At 44.2% G+C, this 24,797-nt stretch overlaps 1 protein-coding gene across 4 annotated transcripts in view; it reads right to left on the reverse strand.

Moving 5' to 3' along the window:
- LOC119400134 (UNC93-like protein MFSD11) overlaps window positions 1-24,587 on the reverse strand; it is a 37,418-nt gene extending 12,831 nt beyond the window's left edge. The window contains exons 1-9 of one of the 4 annotated variants that reach the window (XM_037667109.2): window positions 24,206-24,584; window positions 11,037-11,098; window positions 10,304-10,411; window positions 8,918-8,997; window positions 4,934-5,030; window positions 3,911-4,087; window positions 3,146-3,222; window positions 1,937-2,002; window positions 503-628 (exon numbers count right to left, since the gene is read on the reverse strand). In XM_037667109.2, the coding sequence (XP_037523037.1) occupies window positions 503-628; window positions 1,937-2,002; window positions 3,146-3,222; window positions 3,911-4,087; window positions 4,934-5,030; window positions 8,918-8,997; window positions 10,304-10,411; window positions 11,037-11,098; window positions 24,206-24,310 (898 nt within the window). In that variant the 5' untranslated portion in view covers window positions 24,311-24,584. Of the gene's footprint in view, window positions 1-502; window positions 629-1,936; window positions 2,003-3,145; window positions 3,223-3,910; window positions 4,088-4,933; window positions 5,031-8,917; window positions 8,998-10,303; window positions 10,412-11,036; window positions 11,099-24,205 lie in introns of all 4 variants that reach the window. The other 3 variants (XM_037667110.2, XM_037667111.2, XM_049417982.1) reach the window with 3 other exon arrangements.
- Window positions 24,588-24,797: the final 210 nt, after the last annotated feature.

The raw sequence follows: 24,797 nt of genomic DNA on the forward strand, positions 1-24,797 counted from the left end.
TATTTTGTGCAGTGAGGCATCCTTACGTATGTAACACCATTACGGATGCTATGCACACAGTACTAAAGATTGCTTTAGTCTCTTTCTGGCAGTAATCGACGTTTTGTAAATTTCTGTTTATGTGGAGCCGTCATCTGGTGATCACGGTATAGTTGAGACACAAGTTTACAAAATAAGCTTTGTCATATCTCCTGATATGTCATCACTTCACAGTGTGTGTACGCACGTAACGGGCCTACAGTTGCCCATCTTAGGTATTTGTCACAATTCATTAGCCAGATCATTCATGTCTACACAAATATTCTGGCTCAACTGTCAGTGAGGCAGATTTCTTAAAATATGTGCATGCAGTTCTTTAATCCTTACAGCTCGAGACAGGAGCTCACTTAAAAGAAGCCCCACAAAATTTTTGTAAAGCAAACAGAAAGGTCCACAATTTGTTTCACTTCTTAGATAACTAAATTTGAACAGTCTGCCCCAAAAAACCCTACTTTAGTCTTACCAGTGATTTCGCCAGCACCAATGAGAAGACCGTTGATGCCAAGGAACTTGGAAGAGTCCTTGCCAAAGCTTTTCGTGAAGCCAAGGCACGACCCATAAACACCGCTGAAGAATGACAGCTCCAATCCTGCAAAGCACTTATCTGGTTATTCGGTGGCAGCGATGGACGCCAGCGAGGTGAGAAGAAAACTGACGCCAGTTAGAATTGCGTCACAAATGTAGATGAATGCAATTCAACCAAGCTGTCATGCAAACTAAATTACACGATTCTTAGATTGAAATAAACTGTAATCATCCTCATTGCATTTCATACAGGACAAGTGCTCTTCCATGAGATCTATGGGGCTATATATGTCCAAACACAAAGGAAAGTACAAGATCAATAAAAGTGCTGTTTGCATCATTTAAGTTTTATTTTTTACATTTACCTGTTGTTCCATTGTGAAAAGTTGCGATGCCAAACATGAATTGACTCACTAAGGCCAAGCTGCATGCTACAACTTTAACTATAAACCAGCTCTGTGGTTACTAAAGGAACGCTAAAGTTAAACACTGCATCAGTTTTAACTAACAAAATATCTCTTCTGAGAACTGTTATAGTGCCATTTATTTCATGACAGTGACAATTAAATTATTATTGAGCATATCGCTATGATCATGGCTGTAAATGCAAATCTAAATTTCACTTAGGGATCAACAACCTACCCCACATTGCAATGCTGGGTTTTTGAACAATCCCCTAAAAAGGCACAACATATGTATCAACATGACTACGCCATATGTATATCAAATAAACATTTCCGTGTGGCCTTCTCATTTGAACATTTTAAGAAGGTGGATACCGTCAATCCTCCTGAAAGAAAAGAAGTCGCATCTGGCATGAAAATGGCTTTAGTATACCCAAAAATTTCTTATAAACACATATTCATTAAATTTTGTTTATGGCAAGGCTATTCTTCACTTACGTACTTCGTTATAACGGATAATCCGTTATATTCGTACTTGGTATATCGAAGCTTGGCTGTACATAACAATGGGCAAGGGTGTCACAGCACTGACACGTTATCTTCAGCGACCACAAGAGAGTCACAGATCAATCAATCAATCAATCAATCAATCAATCAATCAATCAATCAATCAATCAATCAATCAATCAATCAATCAATCAATACACTTTTGTTTTCACCATAAACAATACAATGTTAAAGTGAAAAGTTGGAGGTCAGAGAAAAAAGCTGCATTTACACAGCTTGACTAAGCTTTGGCCACCTATACAGCAGCAGTGACAGGATGATTTGTTACATAGTTCTTATATCGAGACAGAGTACATGGTTTTTGTATACACACATACACGTGCACATATATATGCATTTATACATGCACTTGCTAATGCGAGTTCCGCAGACACCTCCAAGATAGATGAGGAGAAACTCACCTGTATAAAAGAATGCAACGCTGAGCGTGAGCATCTTGCCAGTCCTCATCAGCTTCAATGACTGGACTGCAATCGTACATGGACCAGTTAACAGAAACGGAGTGAAACTTATAACTTGCTTTAGACAACGTCACATGCAATCATGTATAAAGTGCTGACACGTCCGCACTAAACCTTGTTCAATCATTAAAGCTTGGCAGGAACACTATTGCTCAGCTGTTCTTCTTTTATCATTCACAATACACTGTTATAAACGCTAAAAAATATAAGCAAGCACAAAGTGCACATAATGTATTTCCTTTGTTACAGAGATTGTTATAACAGTTGTCACATTACTGACAGATATGTTGACAACTATTTATTTGTTCATGTTACCCTCAGGGCCTTGCGCATTATAAGGATAGTGGTTACAAAGTGAAAGAAAAGAGAGAGAGAGAGAAAAGGAAAGAAAAAAAGAAAGAAATAAACAAATCCAACAGTGGAATAAAAATGTACAAATACAGTAGACTCTCGTTAATTGGAACCTGAAGGGACCAAGAAAATGTGTTCCATTTAACAGGAGTTCCGTTTGCTGAGAGATGAACAGGAGTGCAGAATCCAAGTATGATACCAATTACATTAGATGCAGTTGTTCCGTTTAAGCAGCAGTTTCGTTTAACAGATTTCCGTTTACTGAGAGTCTACTGTAAAACTATATTATACAACGTTAGCCGTGTGTAGTCAGAAAATGAAATACAACGGGTAAATGTACGAAATTAGAATTTTTTTTCTATTTATACACTACCAGCTCACTAAGGTATGTCGAAAAAGCGAGTTATCAGTAAAAGCTACAATGTTCTGTGAATTGTTAACTATATTGTGGTCTTTACAGTAAATTGGCCACACGTCACAAATGGACATGCACAATAGATGATGGACATTTTCAAGTATAGAATCTGGACATGAGCTTGGCACAAGTGTGCAAGAATGCTCTGGATACTTGCAGACTTATGGACAAGTAACAATTAGGATAAGGAATTAGGACAAGTACCAGTTATGTCCCATTATTTCATGATTATGCCTCCCTGCTTTATGTATTAATGCGGAATTTACAGGTGCTCTTCAACAACCTTGGTGCAGACATTATGGCTGCACCTGGATATAGATAACTGCTGAATCTCAGCTCAATAGTTGGCATTCGTATCTTAACACAATCCATCCGATACGTACACAGTGCATCTAGGAAGCCAGAATCGGTGTTGAGTTGTCTGACGTCAACCTGCGATGAGGGACCGCTTTTTTCTTCCCTGAAAAAAGGACGGCGAGAATATAATAGCAAAGCAACAATAAAAAAAAATAAAAGGAGCAGCCATGTGTTATTAAAAATACAGTTGAAACTCGTTATAAAAAAGTAGCCTGGGGACCACAAATTAGTTCGTCATGTTTGATATTCGTTATAATAGTATATATAGAAATCAGCACTAACATACTGGCAATCTGGCTCGCGCAAAAATCCTAAATACAAAAGCGAACTTTTCTAGGCTTCAAGTTTATACTATAAACGAGGTAATCCTCGTGTGTCACCTTGTAGCATTTCAAAAACTAAAGAAATGAAACATGAGAAGGTGAAATTACAACACAACAAAGTTCGTTTTACAAACCAAGCCGGCCTTCACATTTACATGAAGAAGGATGTGCCCACGTTTTTAAGCAAGCTTTTAATATCATGACCAAATTCTTAAAAATGTGGTTGTGAAATATCTTTCAATAATTATTTTGCTTTTAATGTTACCTCGCACAAACCAAATATTTTTTCGTTATAGTCGAATTCACATTTTTCGTTTCGCTGTAAGAGTAATAAATGTCACCGAAATGAAGTGTGGTCAAACAAAATTAGTATTTAGTTCGCTATAACCAATAATTCGTTATATCAGTGTTTGTAACAACAAGGTTTAACTGTCAGTCAGCAGGAAGACATGATGACAATCAGCTCACGTTTCGTTTTGGCTGTTCTGGCGCCGAGGAATTCCACCGCCCCTGAGTAACAGCAGGAGCAACATGCCGAGAATGCCGATGCCCGTCAGAGCACCATAGACTGTTAACCGGCTTTGCCGGTCGATTTGTTCTTGACCTTGGAATTGGATGTAGACAAATATGTTGCCCCAGATGAGACTAGAACAGATAAGAAAAGACAGAGGGGGGCATTTCTTGCCTGTCTTTCTTTTTCTCACGCTGTTGGTCAATCAAATGTTACAGGTTGCATCGAAAGCAGCACTTACTTGGTCAGTGCATTAGATGAACGTGATGACATTACATAGCAAAAGCACTCAATACAAAACAGCACAAGGAAAAACATGATATACACACAACATAATTCATAGCATATGCAAAATAATGAAATACAGCATGTTAAAGTACATGCTGAACAAACAAACACAATTACACAATACAACATACAGATGCGATATCGGTAATTAAATCTATTTTTCAATTGCTCTAGAGAGGTAAGCGTGTGCATGAGTGTTTATGCAAATCTATGAGAATTGGAAAGTGCTATATTTGCTTGGTCATAATTTTCCACCTTTTTGTGCATTTCAATATTGTTTATTATTAATATTTCAAGTATTCTTTGTGAGAAGAAGAAGATATCATTAACGTAACTATGCACCCAACCAGCCCATTGACCAGTGAACTTGTACATACCTATAGGCTAAAGTAATACCTATAGGCACAAGAAAGTGGCGAATAAAACCAATGCAAGAATGACTCACATCATCAGTCTCTGGTTGGAGTGCTGGATGCCTTCACAACATGTACATACCACGATATGCAGATAAAGCAACAGCTTACAGCAACCACTGTGTTCACTTGGGATGTTCGGTGTTATGGCTTATACTGAAGTTAACACTAGTGTAGCCATGTGAAAACAATGTGAAATTCCACTTGCCAGAGAATAACACTGTAATTAATCGTACAACAGCAAGCAATGCGCATTAAATGTAATCATTGTTGCCTGACCTGCACTGTAGCATGGCCCAGAAAATGCCGCTATTCCGGGACATGGTGGTGCTGTTGGAATTGATTGTCAAGAAGTTCCCTTGGCCCGTCCATATCACTGCGTAGAAAGAACATTATTACATCATGCTGGTGATTACTGCACCTGGGAACTTGGTGTGATAACATGGAGACTACCGCAAAATCCCGAACAAGTGCCCCCCCCCCTACGGTGAAAGATAATAGGACAAGATTTGGAGGGGGCCCTTGCTTGGTCGTGGACCAAAATTAAAGATGGCGGCAGAAAAGCCACTAAGAAATGCTTCCAATGGAATGCTTTACGGAATACGCATGCATTTACTGTTTTTACTGAGCCGGAGATAATCCTCGTGTGAAATTTGATGTGTTATGACAAATGGGAAAGACGTTCTTCAAAGGTTCCGACAATTTGTGACAACTCAGAATGTAACACCGAGGCACCAGACTGTCTGACATATACAAAGAAATCGTGCACGTATAAAAAGACTCTCAGAACTTGGGTTCCTGAGAACAGCTGCTGCAGGATTCTGTAGCGGAGAACAAGTTGAAAAAAAATGGCGAGAGGGGAGGGGGGGGCACTTGCTCGGTCATAGCCGCATATTTCCGGTAGCATTTCTGTTCTACCATCTTTAACCTCTTGAAGTACAATGTTCACATATGTGTACAAAACTTGTTTTTGCTAGTTCTTTGGACTCGTGGCAAAGAAAGAGCAGGATACGTACATTGCACATAGAATGAATTGAACCTTCTGCATAGTCAATGTGTCTTGGCTTGACCTCAATGTGCTACGTTCATAGACCAACATAAAAAGTATTATTTTTCTTTACTCAAAATGACAAATTGCACATGCATTTTGAGCCAAAGATTTAATTCTTTTTGTGCAAAAAATGGAACATGCCTGACTGCAGGATAATTAAATATACAATTACATGCTAATTACAAGTAATTACTGAAACTAGCACAGAAGAACATATTACTTCTTTTTTTTTCTTGGACTGTATTAAGTGCCTTGGAAAATCGTGTGAATATGACACATTTGCAGACAGTCCATTATAATTTGTACTTGAAGGGGTTAAATAACATTCCAGATGCACTCTTGAATTGATTTAACTTGTAGTATTTTGTTAAAATATATTTTTATGTACATCGCCGAATGAAACAAATATCACCATTGTTACCTTGCTCCATCCCGGCATTTGGCTGACCAACACAATGAAGCAAGTTCATATCTACACTATGGCAAGGTGAACAGATGACTGAGGATATCTTTTTAAATATTCTAAATTATTTTCATAGAAAGCCAGGTAAAAAAAACGTGCCATGTGTTTTGGTGAAAGATGCAAGCAAAAAATCTGAATGAGAACAAGTGGTAAGCACGAAAAATTCTGTTAGTGTTAACGAAAAAGGAAAGTCAGTGTAGATACAGCATTTCTAGAAAATGTCACAAAGAAAGATCAGGATAAAGGTGAACAAATTACATTAAAGCAATGAAAAAAATAAACGCATGACATTTAGTTGTTAGAAAGAGTATGCAGGAGTGTAAAAAAGCAAAAGGCCGCATTCGTTTTGTCAGCAAGAGCATGTTTCAAGTCGCACGTTTGATGCAGCATGTTTAAGTTCAAGCCTCATAAACATTGTGAGTATCTGTGACAAAGAATTTCATTATTTGAGGATTTTGACCAGTGAATTGAGGAACATTAGCACAACCAACAATAGATCTCGTGATACAATGGCAGCCTGTATGTAAGTGTTGTGCCCAACAGAAAAATTATGACTGTGCGATCACTGTGGAATGATACAGATGGCTTGATGTGTAGCCACATTTACAGTACAATGCAGCCAACACACCACAAGTACATTCACATGAAAACATTAGCAAATTGAATTTATTAAACACAAAAACAGGATAACATTATGTAAGCAATCTGGCAGCAGCTTTTCATGAGAGACGTATAGTAGTACAGTTGAAGTTTCCTTTTCCTTCTTGGAAGCTGCACTGCATGAAATATTTTAAATTATGCAGGCGTCTTAAAATACAGTTAATGGACTTCATAATGGGTAAATATTTAAAACTACCACTGAGCTGAAGATTTGCTGACAAAGAAAAAATACCAAGACAGAATACTTTCGTTAAAAGTGCCAGAGCTTCATGGCATCTTCCAAGGCTTCAAGACATAAGTGGATATGTTTCACTTGGCAATGTTTTTTCTCCTTGCATGATTACCTAATGCGCAAGACACACTATCATAAAAAAAAATTTGGCAGTCCCACGTACCTTGGGAGTCGATGTTATGCGAAGCATGCGGCGGGTAGGTGACTGTGGCGTAACTTTTTTTACTAAGCGACGCATTACAAAATGACGCTAAAGATTTGTATAAATTTTATACGCACACATATATATGTTGAAGAGCCGCATATGTGTTATATAACCAGTTGTTTACGGTTGGGTAACGCTGCCAATGGCAACGTGGGTATTACCAACACCAGAAGCGGTAAGCTGATATGTAGTGCTTATACGTGTCCCGAGAACGCATGCACGTTTCACGAACCTGTGTGCATGTGTGCAAGAAGTTCTTGACAGTTCTTGAACAAAGACATCATCACCGTGATCAGTGAGCACCAGCAGCTGGTCATGACTTGTTACAGGATCCGGTCGTGATCGCGGTGACGAGGGGTCCATGTGTAGTGAAGTATGTGGTATTGTAGAGCTCTTGGAATTAGTGGATGCGTCGGTCATTTCGTCAATAAATTGTCTGTCGACAGAGCCCGCGACATGTCGGAACCTGAAGCCACCATTCGCGTCGGTGAGGTATAGGCCGTCGAGGCTGTAGGCCTGGATAGCACTACGTAGACCAACATCAGTGGATGGTGTCTGTCGTATTCCTAGACTACCTGGGTGTATGTGGCCTACGTAGCCTTGTCTACAAAGCGGCTGTCAATCAATCTGGCATCATCCTCGGTCAGCATGAGGCCATCGCCCAGCCTCGTAAGAAATGAAGAGGACACTGCGTCTTTCTGGCGGACGAAATGCACTTTACGGTGAGGTGATGTGGATATCATATGTAACTTTCGTTAATGTATTCCTCCGGGGTCGAGCAATGCTTCAATATAGTTTCCTTAATCATAGGAATACAAACGTAATGTTTATTAGACTGCTATAAAAACGGAGCCAACACTGGAACTACAGATGTTAATCTGATATGACGCCTGTATCGTAGGAGTACACATTGTAGAAGTATCATGTAGTGTTTATTGCTTTCTTGTAAAATTAGATAGCCAGCACCACATCCACAATTGACGTTGCACTGATATTACGCCTGCGTAGGCTGTTTTTCCAAACCAGTTTATACACCTGGCGCGGCTCAGTGGTAGAATACCTGATTGCCACGCAGGATGCTCGGGTTCGATTCCTGCTGCGATCCTAATTTTCATTATTTCCATTCGTTGAGTCAACGCTGCCGATGTTGGTTTTCTATAACGCTCTAGCATTTAAGTTACCAGTCACTGTTCTCGCCGTTCCTGGGTAGATATAAACTGTCAATCACCTGTGGCGCATACCCGTACACCACGGCCCGTGGTAAACGGGTATGTGCCACACGTGTCTGGACGAAAGGGTTTGACGACGTACGCGACAGGATTTTAACGTTATTCACGTCATGACCCGGCAATCATATTCGTCAAATCGTCTTACCCTCCCATGCAAATTTTGGTCTACACCGAGTTAGGGAGGCGGTCTCATGAGAGCACCCAGACGTAGGCGGCTAGATAGATAGATAGATAGATAGATAGATAGATAGATAGATAGATAGGATAGATAGATAGATAGATAGATAGATAGATAGATAGATAGATACGTAGATAGAAATGCTCAAAGTGCCAGAGGTTCGCTAAGAAATGCTTCGCATTTAAAAAAAACCTTGTTTCGCCTGGTGGCATGCAACAGCCGCCAAAATATCGAAACGTACTCACTCGCAGCCCCCACACCAATGGCAACGGATGCAGCATATAAACCCCATGTTACAGGAAACAGGAACTGGAGTACAAATATGCTGTAAATGACAAATGCGAGTTACAACATAACCGAAACCAGAAATTTAAAGTCACTGTTTCTAAAAACTAAGCTAGAAAGTTCTACAGTAAAAGCTTGTTAATTCGAACTCGAAGGGGACTGTCAAATCGTTCTAATTAAGCAGAGTTCGAATTAGCGGGCGGGTGCTAGAATGAACGGACATCACACCACACTGCGTGTGCAGAACCCAAAGAAGCCACCTCTAGACTCGTTATTGCGAACTAGGTGCACTGCGCGTTTGTGGCAGGTGATTTCACAAATTCAGTTCGTGGAGCTCTAACAGCGAACAGAGTTAATTGATCAGTCAGTGATATGCCAGAAACAAGCACCGACATGCAGTGAGCCTTAATGTGAAATATATGACGCTATTCATGCTCCAAAACATGTTTGTTTACATGGCAGAGTTAATGCAATCAGAATTAAAAGTAATCAGTCATTTGCATTAACTTGCGTTTCTTCTGTTGCCACTCCATGAACATCGTTTACAGCTTGCCCAAGAGCTCCAGCACAGCGTCCGAATTCTCATCTGCTGAGAAACGCTGCTGTATTGTTGTTTTGCATCTCTAGCAAGTTTGGTTTGGTTTGGCTTTGCAACACATCATGATCACTCTGGGTCGACTTCTGCAAGAAGCAATGAAAGCCAGGGGACTCCCAGTTCAAATTAACCATTGTGAATAATGATGCATTCGAATTATCGGGAGTTTCCCCCTCATAAAAATACACAGGGCTGTGCCGGAACCAGGGCATAAGTCTGAATTAACCGAGTTAGAATTAACAAGCTTTTACTGTATGATAGCTTATTTCTTCATGCTGATGTTCTATGGAAACTGCTATCACACGAGGTGACAATGCACGACAGATTGAGGGAAAGACATTAAGTGAGGTGGAATGATACCAACAGAACAATGAAGGTACACTAAAGGACCAGCAAGAGCAAAACAGCAAATATCAAGCAATATTCAACATGCATTGGTAACAAATAGAAGCAGCGAAAAACTAAGTTCAAGAAAATTGGCTAATGTTTCTGGCCATATGGAACTCTTGCAGTTTATAAGGAACTCTTGCATATGGAAGCACTTGCTGCAAGAGTTCCATACGGCTGGAAACATTCACTCACTTCTTTGAAGTTAATTTCGCAGTCAAAGCATAAGCGAACAAGTGTCAGGGCTCACATCAAGCCTCCTAATGCAGTGCTTTTCAGGCATTTAAGTACAAAACTCGGAGCATTTAAGTGAACAAAAAAATTGAAAGAGTTCTTGATAGAAATGCGCCATAAAAATGCATACTTATATGTGACAGCACCAAAGAGCATTGTGTACTTGGGGCCGAGAAAGCTGATCACCGATGGTGCCAACCAGTTGGAGATGGCGAAAACAGCATAAATAACAGCCAAGCTGCAATATGAAGTGAGACAAAACCACACATTAAATAAGTAGCAATAAGCTTCAAGAACACTTTCTGTGTCTATCTGTCAATCAATCAATCAATCAATCAATCAATCAATCAATCAATCAATCAATCAATCAATCAATCAATCAATCAATCAATCTAACTATTCTGCAAGAGTCTAGCCTTGTCTTGCCTCTGTGTCTGTCTAATCCACTTGTTTAGTGTCCTCTGAGGCATTACATAGGGGTGGATGTAATGACAAACACCCCTATGTGGCAAATATGAAAATATAGCATTGAATAAAACTTGATTTTATACAATCTCTAATGATGTGATAATGATCTCTATGGCTTGGGCAATGATAAAAATTTTGCAAAATTTTATAAATGGGCTAGCAAAGTGTACACAAACAAGTGTATTTTAGATACCTATAGTCACATATGCATAAACACCGTTAAGACAGAACTAAGATAACAGAAATGAACAACTCCCATTTATGTGTGGCAGAGCCATGCATTTGTTTCTGAGCTCAAATCTGCAATCTCAACAGATATGCGAAAGTCTGTGCAAAGGGCTTAACACACTACGTGTCCGCAGAAGAACAGCAGGTAAATAATTAGTGAGCCGTACCTGACGTAGCCGTCACCAGTATAGCTGGGATCTTCATTGTGAATACTGTCTAGAACGACTTTCTGAAATGAGAGAAAAACATGATTCTTACTTAACAAGAAGTACTTTTTAGCAGGAGGTGGTGTACAGATGTGGACTCTACTATTGGCCTCGAGGCCCACCACTGGAAGCGCCGGCGCCACCGTCGGCGTGACGTGCTTGGCAGGATCACGTGGTCTCAGCGGCCGCGTCGGCTGCTTGTGGCGCACTGCCGCGTGCTTTGAAAACGAGTTTCAAGTCCCACATGCGCTGCGGTCTGTTCAAATTCGGAAGTTTTCTCTCATTTTCTACTCAATAGAAACCATTGTAATAGAGTGGCTGCCTCCGAAGGCGACGAACATGGGGCTCTACCGCTCGGTGCCGCAGTGCCGCGCTTACGCAAAGGAGCCCAGTGTCGGCCTGCACCGGTAACCGCGGGACAAGAAACAGCGTGAAGCATGGGTTGTAAAGCTAAGAACCGGCAAGTAGCCATCCGCTACGAGGCTGGTGTGCAACAAGCACTTCCGCGACGAAGACTTGTTACTGCGTCGGGCCTGCGATGTTCGGTGAGTAGCAGACAGCGCGCACTGAGACGATGGCTCGCGCGCGTTTCCCGCCGGCAAATGATGCTTATCTGCCACAGGATGGTAAAAGCGCTACCTTTTACCACGTGCGATGCCATCTCAGAACCATCCAATGCGACCTCTTGATCGTCGGCCCAGTGCTCAGCGTCCACAAAATCGGCTGCAAATGCGCAAGTCATTGTTTAGATACGTTAAATTAAAAAGCGCACAGGGTCCCTTATGCATTCGTTAAAGATGACTAGAAGGCGAAAGCCATCTTCTTCTTGTCAGTCGATGTACTGATTCTCCCGCGCCCCCCTCCAAAAGCGTTCTGCGCCTAACGCGGTTTTGCACGGCCTCCGTGACCGATCACGGAGGCAATGCAAAGCGACCATGACGTGTGAATACGTCATAATTTGACGTCACATTATGTGACGTCATAATGACGCTACATATTTTGACGATCTGTGACGTCATGATGACGTCATATGGTGACACCATCACGTGACGATTATTTTTTGCATCACTCGTGTTGACGCCGCCGACGCGGGACGCCGACGGGCAACCTTCCCATTTGATGAGGCATGCATTGCTTAATAAGCTACATAAATTTTGCATTGCCTCCGTGATCGGCCCACCGGCCAACCCCATGTATTTTCTTGGAGCCTCATTTATTTACGTGGGAAAGATGCCACCCTGTTCGCGTTAGACACGACACTGCTGCCAAAATTGCTGGGGTACTCGCCAAATAATTACTGTCCTGTTTTGCAGCTGCTGGTTGCTGCAATAACTTCTATTTTATTCACCGCTATTTCAAGTTGATGTGGGTCCTATAGTTCACAGCCGACGTTTGCAGAACAAGTCCGGCAAATATTACTGTATTTTCTTTCTTTTCCTAGGCGTCGCATGCTACTACATGCTCGGTCTCGTAGACTGGTTCTTCTTCCACCAGCAATCTCGAAGTGGTGAAGCTTTGGTCCATGAATTTGTTGATGACAGAGAGCGGCAAGTTCACTGGAATGCAAACGGAACGATAATTAAGGAGCATTAAAAAAGGGCGTCGCATTTGCTCACGTTTTGTGTGAGCACCAAACGAAACGAATGCGCTGAATGAAGAAATAGAAGCAGCGGCATTTGCCCGCTGAGAAGACCGATCAATACGCAGTGCGAGACAGCTTGTCAAATGACATTGAAACGTACCCGAATTTAGACCGAAAAAGAAAAAAAAAACACTAAATCGCCGGGACGGCAGATCACAAAGTTGCCATGCTCACCGAAGCCGCAATTGTAAGGAAATTGTTTTTGAACTGCTCTGATAGCGTCCGCGCAACAGTAGTTGTTTGTTTACTCACAAATTCTCATATTCTGCGGCCTAAAGTTCACAGCGCGGTGCCGAAACGCGCTCGTAGCAAAAGCGAAACCATCAGTACGAACATACATGCAGACGCTCATACATGCAGAGGCACCGTCAGTCGTCGCGAACCCGTGCGATCGCTGGCTTGAGGCTTCTTTCTGTTATGCTCCGTTTGGTTATACAGACAGTCTACTCTAACGAGATATTTCACGTAGTTTGCACGTAGTTTGCACTCAGCGAGTGACTACCTTTCACGCAAGAAGTCGGTTCAGGAGTCTCCAACGCGGTGACAGCGTGAAGCGGGTGCTCGGTTTTCTGCAAAGAGACAGCGACTGTAGACTATCTTGTGCTTTCAGTTCGTCGAAAATGATTATTTTGACATTAAAGAAGACAGTTAATTTCGAAAGTACTTACAGAAATGCCCTGGAGGGCTTCCGCGAGGTGTTCTTGTAGAGCGCCGACAGCAAAACCTATGGGGAGCGCGCCGGCGGTATCCTGCCTAGCACGCAATCGAGGCGCGTCCGATAGAGGGCGACTCCGTAACTGCTCGAGGCCAATATGTATACAAGAACCACGTGAATTTTTTTCAAACATTGATTCTTCTTTCTTTAAATGGTCCTTAGAGAGAAAAATAATTTTTCTTGTATTAGTAAATCACCATTTCACAATAACAAAAGCACAATTTTTTCCGCAATAAAGAAAATGCGAGTGGCGACGTCGCCTGCCAGTTCCCGCACTAACTCACTGTGACATCGTAGATTTTGACGCCGTTTACTAAGGCCTACATGGTCTTTTGTTGCTTAATATGAAGTGTATTGTCCTCCAAGGGGGCCAGAGACTTGACATACCAAGTTTCAGCGAATTTTGTAGTGCCAGTGTGGCCTAAATACGAAAAAAACAACAACACTTGAAATCTGTAACCTCACGCGGAGGTTCATGTGGAGAGATTTCAACACTTGAAATCTGTAACCTCACGCGGAGGTTCATGTGGAGAGATTTTGGCACAAAATTTAGAAATAAAACCTTGGCCTTTATTTTATCCTATATTAATAAACCTGTGAATGTGAAAGCAACTACATTGCGACTTTCAAAGAATAATTTTTCAGTTCAAATTAATTCACTGTTTGATTTTAGTGTTCCTTTAAGGCAGTGGAAGTGATGTGTTGCGTAATGTGAAGTGCAATACTTCCATCAAGCATGTCTAATTCACCGCATAATTTTTGCTACGTTTCCTCCAGAAAAAAAGGAGGATGAGGGCAAGAAAATCATAAGCAAACCCGACCTTCAAGAGGTGAAACTTCAAAGCACAACGTACACGCTCAATAGTAAAGTGTGCTCGCGAATGTTCCAAGGTGATGTGTACTACAAGGCATTGGCGTAGGTGGGGGGGTTTAAGCCCTCCGAAAGTTTTCACTTTCGCCCGTGTACATATGCACGCGCACATACAAATGCACGTACCCCCTCCCTCTTCGAAAAAAAATTTCTGGCTTTGCCTCTACACTTAGGAACAGGCCATTTATAATGCAACGAAGACTATTCCCGCGCTTATGCAGCCATTGCAACAGTGCTGACGATTGAGACAGCACAAATTGAAAAAAGAAAGCAACAAAGACAATTATTTTTCAAGCCGTGCACGAATCATATGTACGTGTACAGGTATGCAGCGTTTCCACGACAGCTGACTCATGAGAACGTGGCCTTTAGTATAGACAGCCACGTGCCCCTTACTGTGTCCTCTCCCCCTCCCCCCCCCCTCCGCCTTCAGCGCACACACACACACACATACACGCGCGCTGTGCAGCTGCTGTGTGCTCATAAAGCTGTCTGGAACTAGGTTCTTCTCGGTAGTTAAAAAAAAAAAAAGGAGAAGAAAAAGCGCGACGTTATTGTCGTGGTGGGCGAAGCATTCAAATACTCCCCACTAATGTAAACATTCACTTCCATAACTCCCTGTAAGAACTCCCCGATGGATACAAAATAATCCCGAAAGGTATACCTGCAAATACTCCCCGATTTATGTGGACATACTCCCGTAGCTCCCTGCAAGAACTCCCCGATTGAAGTTAGTAAACACATACTCCCAAAGCTCGTGGCAAAATCTCCCCGTCTGATGTAAACACTTACTCCCAAGGCTCCTAGTAAAGACTCTCCGATGCATATGAACATGCACTCCCCCCATAACCTACTGCGATATCTGCACGGCGGATGCAAACGTGAACGTCCCTTCAAAGAATTCGGGTGACACAACAGTCTAAGTAAAAAAAAGACGCATTTGGGACGTATTTCTACCACACGACAATAATCGTCATCCATTAGCGTGCCGCACTTCCATGCGTTATCTCTGCGCGCCCGGAAATTCCCGGTCACGAACAACGTGACATAGCATGCTTGATAGGAAAGCATGACAGCACACATTTTTCGAAAACGGTAACGCAAGCAAGCCTGATGGCGATTATTGTTGTGTGGCAGAAAGAGGGTCCCAAATACTCCAGTTTGCCTTACACACTACACTCCAAGAAAAAATCGAGTATTTGGGGAGTATTTCTGCCACAAAACAATAACCGTCATCCGGCTTGCTTGCGTTTCCTTTCTTGAAAACACGACATTCGCCCCTTTCCTATTAAGAATTCCATGTCACGCTGATAGCGCACACGCCGTTCGTGACCGGGAAGTGCGGAGACCGCGGTGATAACACAAGGACAGTACGCGAGGTAGATGACGATTATTGTTGGGTGGCAGAAATACTCCCCAAATACTAGATTTTTTTCTTTGAGTGTTGAGTGAGCTATAGCAAAACCCAAGTGCGCGCGGTTTGGCTATGCGCCGCTTCATCAGATGTATAGTAGTCAAATAATGGCGGCAATGCGAAAATAATATATGTGCGCACTGGTTGAAATTAAGCGTTTAGCAATTCTACACAAAAAGCAGACCCATTTTTGTACCGCTGCAGACCGTAAGCGTGCTCAGGGTTCTCCATAGGGGGCGGGGGGGGGGGGGGGGTAAGGGGGGAAGTTTGGCGCCTCCTTCCCTCCATCCAGTGGTCGAGTCCGAGAGAAAACAATTAAGCTTCGCAACTGACGCAAAGGTGAAAATGAAGCGATGACGCGCTTCACACAATGGCCTGCGTCTGGTCTCCGGATTTCCGTGAGTAAAGGCGGGAGGGAAGCTTAAGGAATGCAGTATCAGGGGCCTTCGGCCGTCATTATAGTAAAAAAAAACCTCCGTGGCTGTATTCAGTCGAACTACACAGTATATACATGTCGTTAGCTCGTTTTATACAACAGGCCAGAAACCTAAAGTCACGGCTACCTGCCGCAGAAGCAGCGAGAACATTCAGCTTTTTAGCAGCGAAGCTGCTCATGAAGTATACGTCATCACGCCGGAGCGCGCTCTCTTCATCCTCTTCTTCACCTTCTGCCTCGCTCCCCGAACACGTGCGCCCGGCACGCGCTCGCAAAAAGATAGATAAAAAGAAACAGCGATCAAGACAAAAAGTGAAAGAGAGAGAAACAAAGACAGAGAAAGAAAGAGAGAGAGAGAGAAATAGAAAGAGAGAGAGAGAAAGAAGGAAAAAGGAAGAGGAGGGGAACGTGACGTATGATGACGTAACACTAGTCACATGACATGTTCCCGCCGGAATCATATGTAACACTATCAGGTGACATGTTCCCGCCAAAGCCACGTAATACTAGCCACGTGACATGTTCCCGCAAAACCACGTAACACTAGCCACGTGACACGTTCCCGCCAAAATCACGTAACACTAGCCCCGTGACATGTTCCCGCCAAAGAAATCACGTAACGCTAGTCACGTGACATGTTCCCGCAAAATTACCCATGTCGTTTCAGCTTCTTACTCGGGAGTCCGAACACTGGCTCTGCCGTTGGTTCCAGCCTTGCACCCACTGGTGCAAACTGCGCCATTTTTTTTTCCTATTCGAGTGGTCCCTGAATTTTTGACGCTGACTGCACACATTAATCCCTCGCGCGCGCGGAAAAACACAATTGCCACAGTGGAACAATTCCATCGTGCGTGAGATCACGTACACACACCTTATCAAAGAAAAGAGAACATCGGTATGTACAAGGTTCTCATCATAGCGGCCCGTTAATGGTGCGCATGCATATCCTGAATCATTTGTCATTCCGGGTCGATAGATGTATATATTCATAAACGAGCATAACGACGCGCATGCGCATGCGTTCGCAGGAAGAGGGTTGGAGGTGGGGTTTGTTGTTACGTACCACGCTTTCAAGAAGAGCGCGCGCGCGTCTATGTATTTATATCGCACGTGGGTCTGTACGTATGTATATCCCGGTAAATACAACCACGCGAAAAATTACATTCGTCCGTGCGTTCATCGGGGCGAGCAAGAAAACCGTGACACAGATATTGAGGAGCGGAGGAATTCCCCGACCCCGCTACCGCATCGCGCGCGACGAGAAGCCGTTTCCAAACGGCCGAGATGGCTGGGCATAAACGGGTTAATTGGATGGCATACGCTTGACGCGCTGGCTTACGCGCCACACCCTCCTTCCACAACCCACACCCACGTGAAACTATGCAGAATAAACCCATAGGGGCAAAGGCGTGCTCCCCCCCCCCCACACACACTATTTAGCTAAGGGGGGCGCCAAGTCTCCCCCATACCTTTATCCAGTCGGACCTGTAAAGTACCTGGTTATGCAGGTTTTTTTTTTCCGTTAATAGCGGAGGCTGAGCAGCCTTGATGTTCCATTCCAAGAATTTCCTTCCCGGTGGGGTCGGGGGGGGGGGGGGGGGGGTTGAACCTTCTCCCGCCTTTCCCCGGCTACGCCAGAGCTCCCCTGCTTTCCGGGAGTTGAAAAGGGAACAATTCTTGGAATGGAACATGAACAGTTCACCCCCCCCCCCCTGCACCCGAAATATTTAGTTTTGCATGTGTACATAGGCACACATACAAACGCACGCACGAACATACATAAAGTATGACTGACCCCCCCCCCACCCACCCCACCCCGCCCCCTGAAAAGATTTCTGGCTACGCTACTGCAGGGGATCAAAGGCAGGCCGTTGTGAAGCACTGTTCTCTTTCGGACTCGACCCAATCGGAGGAGGGGAGGGGGGTGTGATGAAACATGTCTCCTCCTAATGGGGAACCCTCCGCACATGGCTGGTGGTTATACGCATGCTTATGCGTATACCCCGGTAATGTGTCGTCTTGCATAGTTATGCACCACGCCCATTTATTTTGATCGCAGAAAACGTTGCGTTTCATAGACGCGATGGGCGGGAATCACTCATCAAAGGAAGCCTTTTTTTTGCTTTAGCCAATCAGACAGCTGCGAGACAAATATTATTACATAATGTATGAACTGATAGCCAATCGGCTACATATGACGCATCAATTTTTTTTTATCGCATGCCTGTTTCTTCTCTCTGCTTTCCTTTTCCATCTTTCCCTTTCCCTCTAGTGTAGGGTAGTAAACCAAATGTTTCAATTCCGGTTGACTTCCCTGCCTTCCCGTCATTTGTATCTCTCTCTCTCGCTGCAGCACTTAGAGGAGAAATCGACACAGTTTTTTTTTCCTCCGAATGTCATGATCATCACCATATTTCGTTTCGTTTGCATAATTTCTTTGTTCACGCTCCCTCTGGTCACGAGACCTTCGTGCTGCTGCTGCTGCTGCTGCTGCTACTACTACTACTACTACTACTACTACTACTACTACTACTACTACTACTACTACTACTACTACTACTACTATCAGGCCCGTAGCCAGGAATTTTTTTCGGGGGGGGGGGGGGCAGTTGGGGCCTCGACTATTTTAGAAAAACACCTATTTTCATTATTTATTTTCGGTAAAACACTTTCCTTCATCAGAATGTCGGAAACCGGGCGGGGGGGGCTAGCCCCCCTCCCCCCTCGTCTACGGGCCTGACTACTACTACTACTACTACTACTACTACTACTACTACTACTACTACTACTACTACAACTATACGACGACAACGACGACGGACCAGCAATAGTTCCGAGCAAGCATATGATAGGGAGGAAATTAAGCAACGACTTATCAGTTTGCCGACTTATCAGTGTACGTCGCGTCGTCTCTCTCTTCTTTTACCTTTACGCTACGTCACCGACTATCTCAGTAATGAACGTACGTACTCGAATGAAAGCGATAGTACATACGTGCTCGCACGCGCGGACGCCTTATCGACCACGCAAAATGTGTGTCACACGCGTGTCTTATCTCCCGAAGCAGGTCTTCGATAGATTTCCGCGCATTCGATCTGCCGTAGCAGCCATGGCATCTAAAGAGAGCGACGCGACGCGTTGACACCATTACGGAGAGATAAAGCCGCCACGAGTTAAGTTCATGCGGTAAGAACGTGAGAAATGATCTTTTTTTTTTTTTTTTTTTTTGCAAGTCGGGAAACCAATGTGAAACACGGGCAACAGAGAGCTAAGCTAGTTGGTACGTATTCATGACAAAGAGACTGGGCGTGCAAACACGGACACAAGAGAGGAGTCAGGCCCATAGGCGTGCGCACAGGGGGGGGGGGGCGCCCCCCTAATCACCTAAGAGGGGGGCGCAAAATCTGCCCCGTACACTGACCCTTCTATAGTCACCTAAGAGGGGGGGGGGCGCAAAATCTGCGCCATACATTGACTTAGTAGGGCGGGGGGGGGCGCTGCGATGAACCTTTGCCCCCCCTGATGGGGAACCCTGCGCACGCCTATGGTCAGGCCCCAACATACGCCGGGGTGTCTTGACTTTCGATGCCGCATTTCGATGGAGGCGAAATGCTAAAGGTCAGTGAAGTTAGATTTAGGCGCACGTGAAGGAACACCAGATGGTCATATTTTACGGAGCCCTACACAACAGCGTCTCTCATAATCATATCGTGGTTTCGGGACGTAAAACACCAACACTGTGATGTAGGTTCATTACTAAAAGTGAACGTCCATGTTCCACTTTCAAATTTCGCGCCGATATCGCTGCACATGAATGTCAGCGTGACGTCACGGACTTCAATGTGCTTTTTTTTTTATTACCCACATTGACTTCAACAAAATTTCCCGAACGCGGTATGTTAACTCTTTGGCCCCCTTGGTGGACAACGTATTCTCATTTTTACCGACCAAGAATTATGTGGGTCCCAACAGACACCGTCAAAATCTATGACGTCATGGCTATAGTTGGCGCAGGAACATTACGGTAGTGTCGCCACCTGCATTTTCTTTTTGCACATTTTCTCGCTTATCAAGCGCCTTATCTCGCGGAAAGGGTGGCGCTCTTGGCATTGCGAATGGGTAATTTTCGTATTGCTAAATCGTCATACCCATTTAGCAATACCGAAAGCACAACCCTTGCCGCGAGAAGACGCTTGGTAAGCAAAAAAAAGAACGAAAAAAAAACGCGCACGCAATAAAACACAGGTGGCGCCATCGCGCTGACGTTCACGCACAACTAGTCGTGACGTCATTTAGATCTTCACGACGTCAGCTGGGGGCATACATTGCACTTTTCCGGTAAAAAATTATTGACGTTGTGTTCCGAGGGAGATAGACACTTTACATATATAACTAGTTTCAGATAGACTTATTGAGCCAAAACTCTAAACAAAAAAAGGTTTGTGAAATCCTTGACGTCACACTGATATCCAGGTGCCGAGATTTCGGCGCGAAATTTAAAAACGGAACTCTGACGTTCATTTTCCCTAATAAATTTGTTTACGCGCCAATACCACGATACGATTATAATTAGCCACGCCCCAGTGGGGAGTCTTCCGAATGCATTTAGACCACCCGTGGTTTCTTTGGCGCGCACCTGCACCTAATTTCACGGGTGTTCCTGCATATCGATCGCCTCATCGAAATGCGGCCGCCGTAGCCGACAATCGACGAACCCGCGTCCTCGTCAAGTTCAACAGCGTGGCGCCCAAACTGCACAGCTACCTCGGTGGGCACCGAAACATTTAGCTTGTATGTAATATTACACACGTACAGGGCCGTAACTATGGGGGGGGGGGGGGAGGGTTCTGACAGCCCCCGAAATTTTTTCATTCTCCAACTTTGCGGGTGATAGTCAAATATTTGCACGCCTTCACGGCGACCACGAGTTGCCAAAGTTGGCCGTTCTGCACACAAACACCCCCCCAAAAAAATCACTGGGTACGGCCCTGCACACGTACACCACCATATATATATATATATATATATATATATATATATATATATATATATATATATATATATATATATTACAGTCACGGAGATCTCCAAGGTTGTACGAATGCACTACGTCGGCATATCAGCCGCTGGAAGCAAAACAACTTTATTGCCTATGAAAAGGCTGCAAACGGTGAACACTGTGACACAGTGCTCTGAAAGCTGGTAGTCAAAACCACGATGTCACAAAGTATATTGCAAATGTTTACTACACCATGCATTCACGTTTCATTCATTCTTATGAGTACCTAAAAAAATTACTGGCACGATTGTGAATCATCGCAAAAAGGGACATTTTTCGTCTCCTTGGTATGCAGTGTTACGCTCTCCACGCGTCGGAGTCAAACAAAACGTCTAAAATATTTTACTTTGATTTTAAAGTTTCCGTCGCTGAGCATCAGCAAGCCAGCCCCACCGCAATGGACGTTAACCCGACCAGACAACACAGTTCCACTGAGTTTGCGAATTCTGCGTCCGGCATGCAGCCTAAATCGCAGAAATGACTGTCGGGGTCGCTGGACTGGACAATTCACTCATCGTTGTTCACGTGCACCACGAGCAGATGACAGATCTACCGCTAGTACGTCGTGGGTTGCTGTGTCCCCGTGACGTCACACTGCGATGACACGTCACCGAGAAGCCGTTCCTCGACACCGAATATATTCGATGCATTCCAAGGCACCAAAATACTCCTTTCAGGATTCTCGACTCCAGTGTTTTTATTTACTATCCGGAAATATTTAAAGTTCCTGTCAGTACACCTTTAAACTAAAAGCTTCTCGCTTCGTATTCTAAAGTTCAAATATAGTAGTATACACAGCTTATTCCTCAATTTCTTGTATGCTCGAGGGCGTGGGTTGGATGCCCTGCCAATAGCGACCGCATTTCGATGGAAGCGGAATGCAAAAACACCCGTGTCCTTAGATTAATCTGAAGTCTTCACTATACGACATGCCTCATAACCACATCGTGGTTTTGGCACGTAAAACCTCGGCAATTAAGGCGAACCCTGGGTTAAATAACGGTTATTATCAGGGGCGTAGCCAGAAATTTTTTTCGGGGGGGGGGGTTCAACCATACTTTGTGTATGTTCGTGCGTGCGTTTGTATGTGCGCGTGCATATATACGCAAGCAAAACTGAAAAATTTCGGGGGGGGGGGGGGGGTTTGAACCCCCCAACCCCCCCCCCCCCCTGGCTACGCCCCTGGTTATTATTAACTCTGTGCATTAAATAACAACCGTCTCCATTGGTTAGTGTGCCACTATACTCGATACGCGCGACATCGGTCTGCATTTGATGGAAACAGTCCACTCTTATGGAAGCTTTCATGAGAAATAGCTCGCGCGTCAATCCCGCTTAATACGAACGTTATCTCAAAAGCTCCATAAAGATAGCACGTGGTTCGCGGTCGCGCAATATGATTGCGCGCAGCATATGCGCGGTCTCAAAGGGAGAATTGTGCTGCTTTGGAGCCCGATAATAAAAGCTGTTCACGCGATGTCCGGCGCGTTACATAATTGCACGCGCCATCTGAACATACGCGGCGGCCAGAAACCCCATCTCTCGTATACTGCGACCTTTGTTATAATGACAGCCTTTCAGAGAACGGGGAAGCTATGACAATTATCAGTGCGTCAAGCGGAGAACATTCCCAAACGATTAAATTTCGGTGTGCACGAAGACAACCTAGTTGAATATATATACTGAATAAGTATGCAGTTGCAAGCAAGAGCTTTGGAACCAATGAAGTGGTGCCGCAAATAACCATTTTCCATGCAGACCGAGGTTGAGATGGTATGCCTTACGCGCGCATGTTCGGCCAATGTTGTGGAGCTATGCTAGAAATTTTAATTATTGTGCTGGTGCACGCTAGCCTTCGAAAGTTTATGCGACCTACAGTACATGAACATATACATATAACACGGCCAACGTTTCACAGAATATAACGAGGCAGTTTTTGGGAGCGCCCAGGCACAACCGCGCACATTACGAAGCAAATAACGAAACCGCAGCTCGGGATCTGGCACAGCAGGTTTTTTTTTTTTCTTTTTTTGTTTTAACAAGCCTAGCTCTCTTTCGGCCATAACACACGTAGGCGGCGAGTTTGGTCATTACGAAACTTGAGTTCATTTCCCGGATGTGTTATCTTTACAAACTGATCGTGCGCCGACTCCGCAGTTTTCGCAGTAAGCGCCTCTATTCAAACCCAACGTTTCCACGTTTGCTGTACTACAGCTAATAGTCGGCAACAGTTGTTTTGTATCGCATTATCATTTCGCGGAATGTGGCCGGCCCATCACCGCCCATCGCATCTATATGGAGGGGGAAAACAAGAAATTTCGTGCAATGTGTACATTTTTGCCGAAACCTAAACCCCTAGCACTTCTCAACGGGGCCTCAAGTACACACAGTGTAGAGGCGTGTAAGAATGCGGCAAGACTTCGAGACAGGTTGTATGTGTGGCACGTGCGAGAACTCGTCGGACGCGTTTTTTTTTTTCTTTCTTTCTTTTCTTTTTTTATAACGCAGCCGCTAGCTGTGTGCGCGCGCGAAATGGCACCGAAATGCACATACGGTCAGAGTGATCAGGCTAAGGTGCGAAGCGCTCAGTGCCAGCTGTTTAAAATTCCACAGCATTAAATACGGCGTGGACAATATTCCGTTAGAAAATGCTCGCACGCGCCGCACGGTCATATCCGGAGTTTATGGACGATTTAACACCGGTGCCAAACGGTGCCTTGTGATCGCGATCGGACCTGATACGGATCGAATTTCTTGATTATGATTGGCTTCTTTACGCGAGCTGCAGAAGGGAGCCAATCGCTTCTGAGCACTATGATCAAGATCGGGCTTAATCGCGATCAGCAGTGCACCGTATGACACAAACAACACCTTGTGGTGCACTGTGGATTTGGAAACTCAATCGCGCGGGAATGAGGGGGCGGTAGTTTCATACATCCAGAAGAAGAAGAAACAATTGATGGACGTATGAATGCATCGCCGTGGCACTTTACCTGTATTAGGCCGCCCGTTTGGAATGCGGTGAAGATGAACATGAAGGCGAAGCCGAGGAGGATAACGTTGAACATCGGCACGTTCATGGTGACAGTTTTGCACATTTAGAGCGGTAGAATTCCCGTGCTTTTGCCGGACTGGGTACACTTGACCTGCTGTAGGGGGCGGGATATCAGCAGCACCGGAGATGCTCCACAAACATATGATCGACTCTCCGTGGGAGAATAAGCGAGAGTTCTCGAGCGGCGAGCATCGCCTCCCTTCCACCGATTGCGTACGAACGCCGCAGCGAGTCACGATAACACATGCACGACGTTTCCACAGCGCGACGTTGACAGTGCCCTGGCGGCACGACGTAACAAACTACTGTGACGCCGCAGGACTGGAGCAACCTGCGAATGCTGAAGTTTTGCCATTTTGTCCGTGTTTTGTTTACGTGCGGAGATCTCCTTGTGAAGCTAGTCGGGCTACCCAGTAGTAAGTTTACAACGCACGCATATTGGGTTGCAAATAAGTTACTCACCGATTGTTCTGCTACCTGTTGAGCAAAAATACAAATTAGAAAACGTATTTTAATTAAAATTTTACAAG

The sequence above is a fragment of the Rhipicephalus sanguineus genome, chromosome 7, assembly GCF_013339695.2.
Source record: "Rhipicephalus sanguineus isolate Rsan-2018 chromosome 7, BIME_Rsan_1.4, whole genome shotgun sequence".
NCBI classification, from domain to species: Eukaryota; Metazoa; Arthropoda; class Arachnida; order Ixodida; family Ixodidae; genus Rhipicephalus; species Rhipicephalus sanguineus.